Genomic DNA, 1,945 nt, shown 5'->3' with positions numbered 1-1,945 from the left:
AAACCAACGTGGATTGAGCAGATTAAGGGTAAACAATTGAAGGATGAGTCACTAGGTTTTCGATTCTGACAGGTTGAGAGTGGTGACATGGTGGATTTTGGACTGAATAGTGAAGGGGTGCTCTACTTCCGTTGGAGAATTTGTGTTCCAAAGGATACTGATTTGAGGCAGTCTATACTGCGAGAGGTGCATAGTAGCTCTTATGCTATTCATCCTGGCAGAAATAAGATGTACCGCGACCTTCGTGAGTTTTATTGGTGGCTAGGTCATAAACGAGAGGTTACCAAATTTGTGGCTAAGAGTCTGACATGCCAGCAAGTTAAGGCTGAGCATCAGTTACCTTCGGGATTGTTGCAGCCAGTTAGGATTCCACTTTAGAAGCGGGAGTGAGTGACTATGGACTTTGTTAGTAGGTTGCCCCTCACACCAACTAAGAAGGATTCTGTTTGGGTCATCGTGGGTTACTCTCTGCAAAAGCTGGTCAAGCTGTATGTTTCTGAGATAGTGAGAGTGCATGGGGTACTCGTTTCAATAATATCTGATAGGGATCCTCACTTCATGTCTTGGTTTTAGAAGAAGCTACAGGAAGCTCTGGGTACAAGGTTGGACTTCAGTACTGCGTTCCATCCTCAAACAGTTGGACAGTCTAGGAGGGTGATTCAAATACTGGAGGACATGTTGAGGAGTTCTATGACTGACTTTCGAAGTAGTTGGGAGGACTATCTGTTGCTAGTCGAGTTCACATATAATAACAGCTTCCAGTCGAGTATACATATGGCACCTTACGAAGCTCTGTATGGTCGTAAGTGTTGTACTCCTTTGTGTTGGACTGAACTAGATAAGTGACAAGTGTTGGGTCCTGATATGATTTCTGAGACTGAGGATAAGGTTCGGCTGATTAGGGACCATTTGAAGGTAGCTTCTGATGGGCAGAAGTCTTATGTTGATCTGAAAAGTCGAGAGATTGAGTATTCTATGGGGGACTTCATGTTTCTAAAGGTCTCACGTTCTGAGGTTTGGTCGCAAGGCCAAGCTGAGCCCTAGATTTATTGGGCCTTACCGCATTCTGAGACAAATGGGACCAGTTGCCTACCAGTTATAGCTACCTCCAAAGTTGGATCAGATTCACGACATGTTCCATGTCTCTATGTTAAGGCACTACCACTCTGATCCTACACATGTTGTTCCTATTGAGGAGATCGAGGTTAGGCTAGATCTGATATTTGAGGAGGAGCCAGTCCAGGTATTGGACCGCGAGGTTAAAGTTCTGAGAAGAAAGTCCATCCCACTGGCTAAGGTTCTTTGGCGTAATCATAGCTCTAAGCAGGTCACGTGGGAGCCCGAGGATGCAATGTGACAGCAATATCCTCATCTGTTCTGATCAGGTAAAATTTCAAGGTCGAAATTTTATTTAAGGTGGGTAGAGTTGTAACACCCCAAAATCCTTTATAATTATTTTTGTATGTTGTTGTTACACAAATGTGTACCTATCACAGTGGTTGAGTGTTCTGGGAAGTGTCTGAGAGGTCCCAAGTTTAAGCCTTAGCTTAGGAAATTTTTGCTTTTAAATGAATAAACCCCTATCTCTAGTCAGTAGGCTTATATATAAATGTTGATAAAATATAGCAGAATGGGCCTGCTGGTCTAGTGGTTAAATGGAGAGAAGATGAGCAGGAGGTCTAGAGTTCAAGTACTAACGCAATCATAGAATTTATTTTTACTGCTGGTGTCGTGGGAATGTTGTGGTTTGACCGAAACACTAACGAGTTTGAGTAGAATTTGAATTTGGTGGTTAAGGAAGGGGTGGACGGTTTTGGGGAGAAGATTAAGGGATTTTGGTGAGGAAATTAAGGAGTAAGGATTTGAGCACATTCAAACTGTACTTGGAAGTTCGGCTATCTCTCTCCCCTTTCTTTTCTAACGTTACTCCCTCTTCTACCATCTT

At 43.1% G+C, this 1,945-nt stretch overlaps 1 protein-coding gene across 1 annotated transcript; it reads left to right on the top strand.

Annotated features, from left to right (window-relative positions):
* The first annotated feature begins 396 nt into the window (after positions 1-396).
* On the top strand, positions 397-1,357 carry LOC107895890 (uncharacterized). Its single transcript, XM_016821103.1, has 3 exons — positions 397-519; positions 889-1,014; positions 1,103-1,357. Exons 1-3 carry the CDS (start codon positions 397-399, stop codon positions 1,355-1,357), a joined length of 504 nt encoding a protein of 167 aa, XP_016676592.1.
* The last annotated feature ends 588 nt before the right edge of the window (positions 1,358-1,945 follow it).

Source organism: Gossypium hirsutum, chromosome A10, assembly GCF_007990345.1.
Source record: "Gossypium hirsutum isolate 1008001.06 chromosome A10, Gossypium_hirsutum_v2.1, whole genome shotgun sequence".
NCBI classification, from domain to species: domain Eukaryota; kingdom Viridiplantae; phylum Streptophyta; class Magnoliopsida; order Malvales; family Malvaceae; genus Gossypium; species Gossypium hirsutum.
This window is presented reverse-complemented; position numbering and strand designations above follow the sequence as displayed.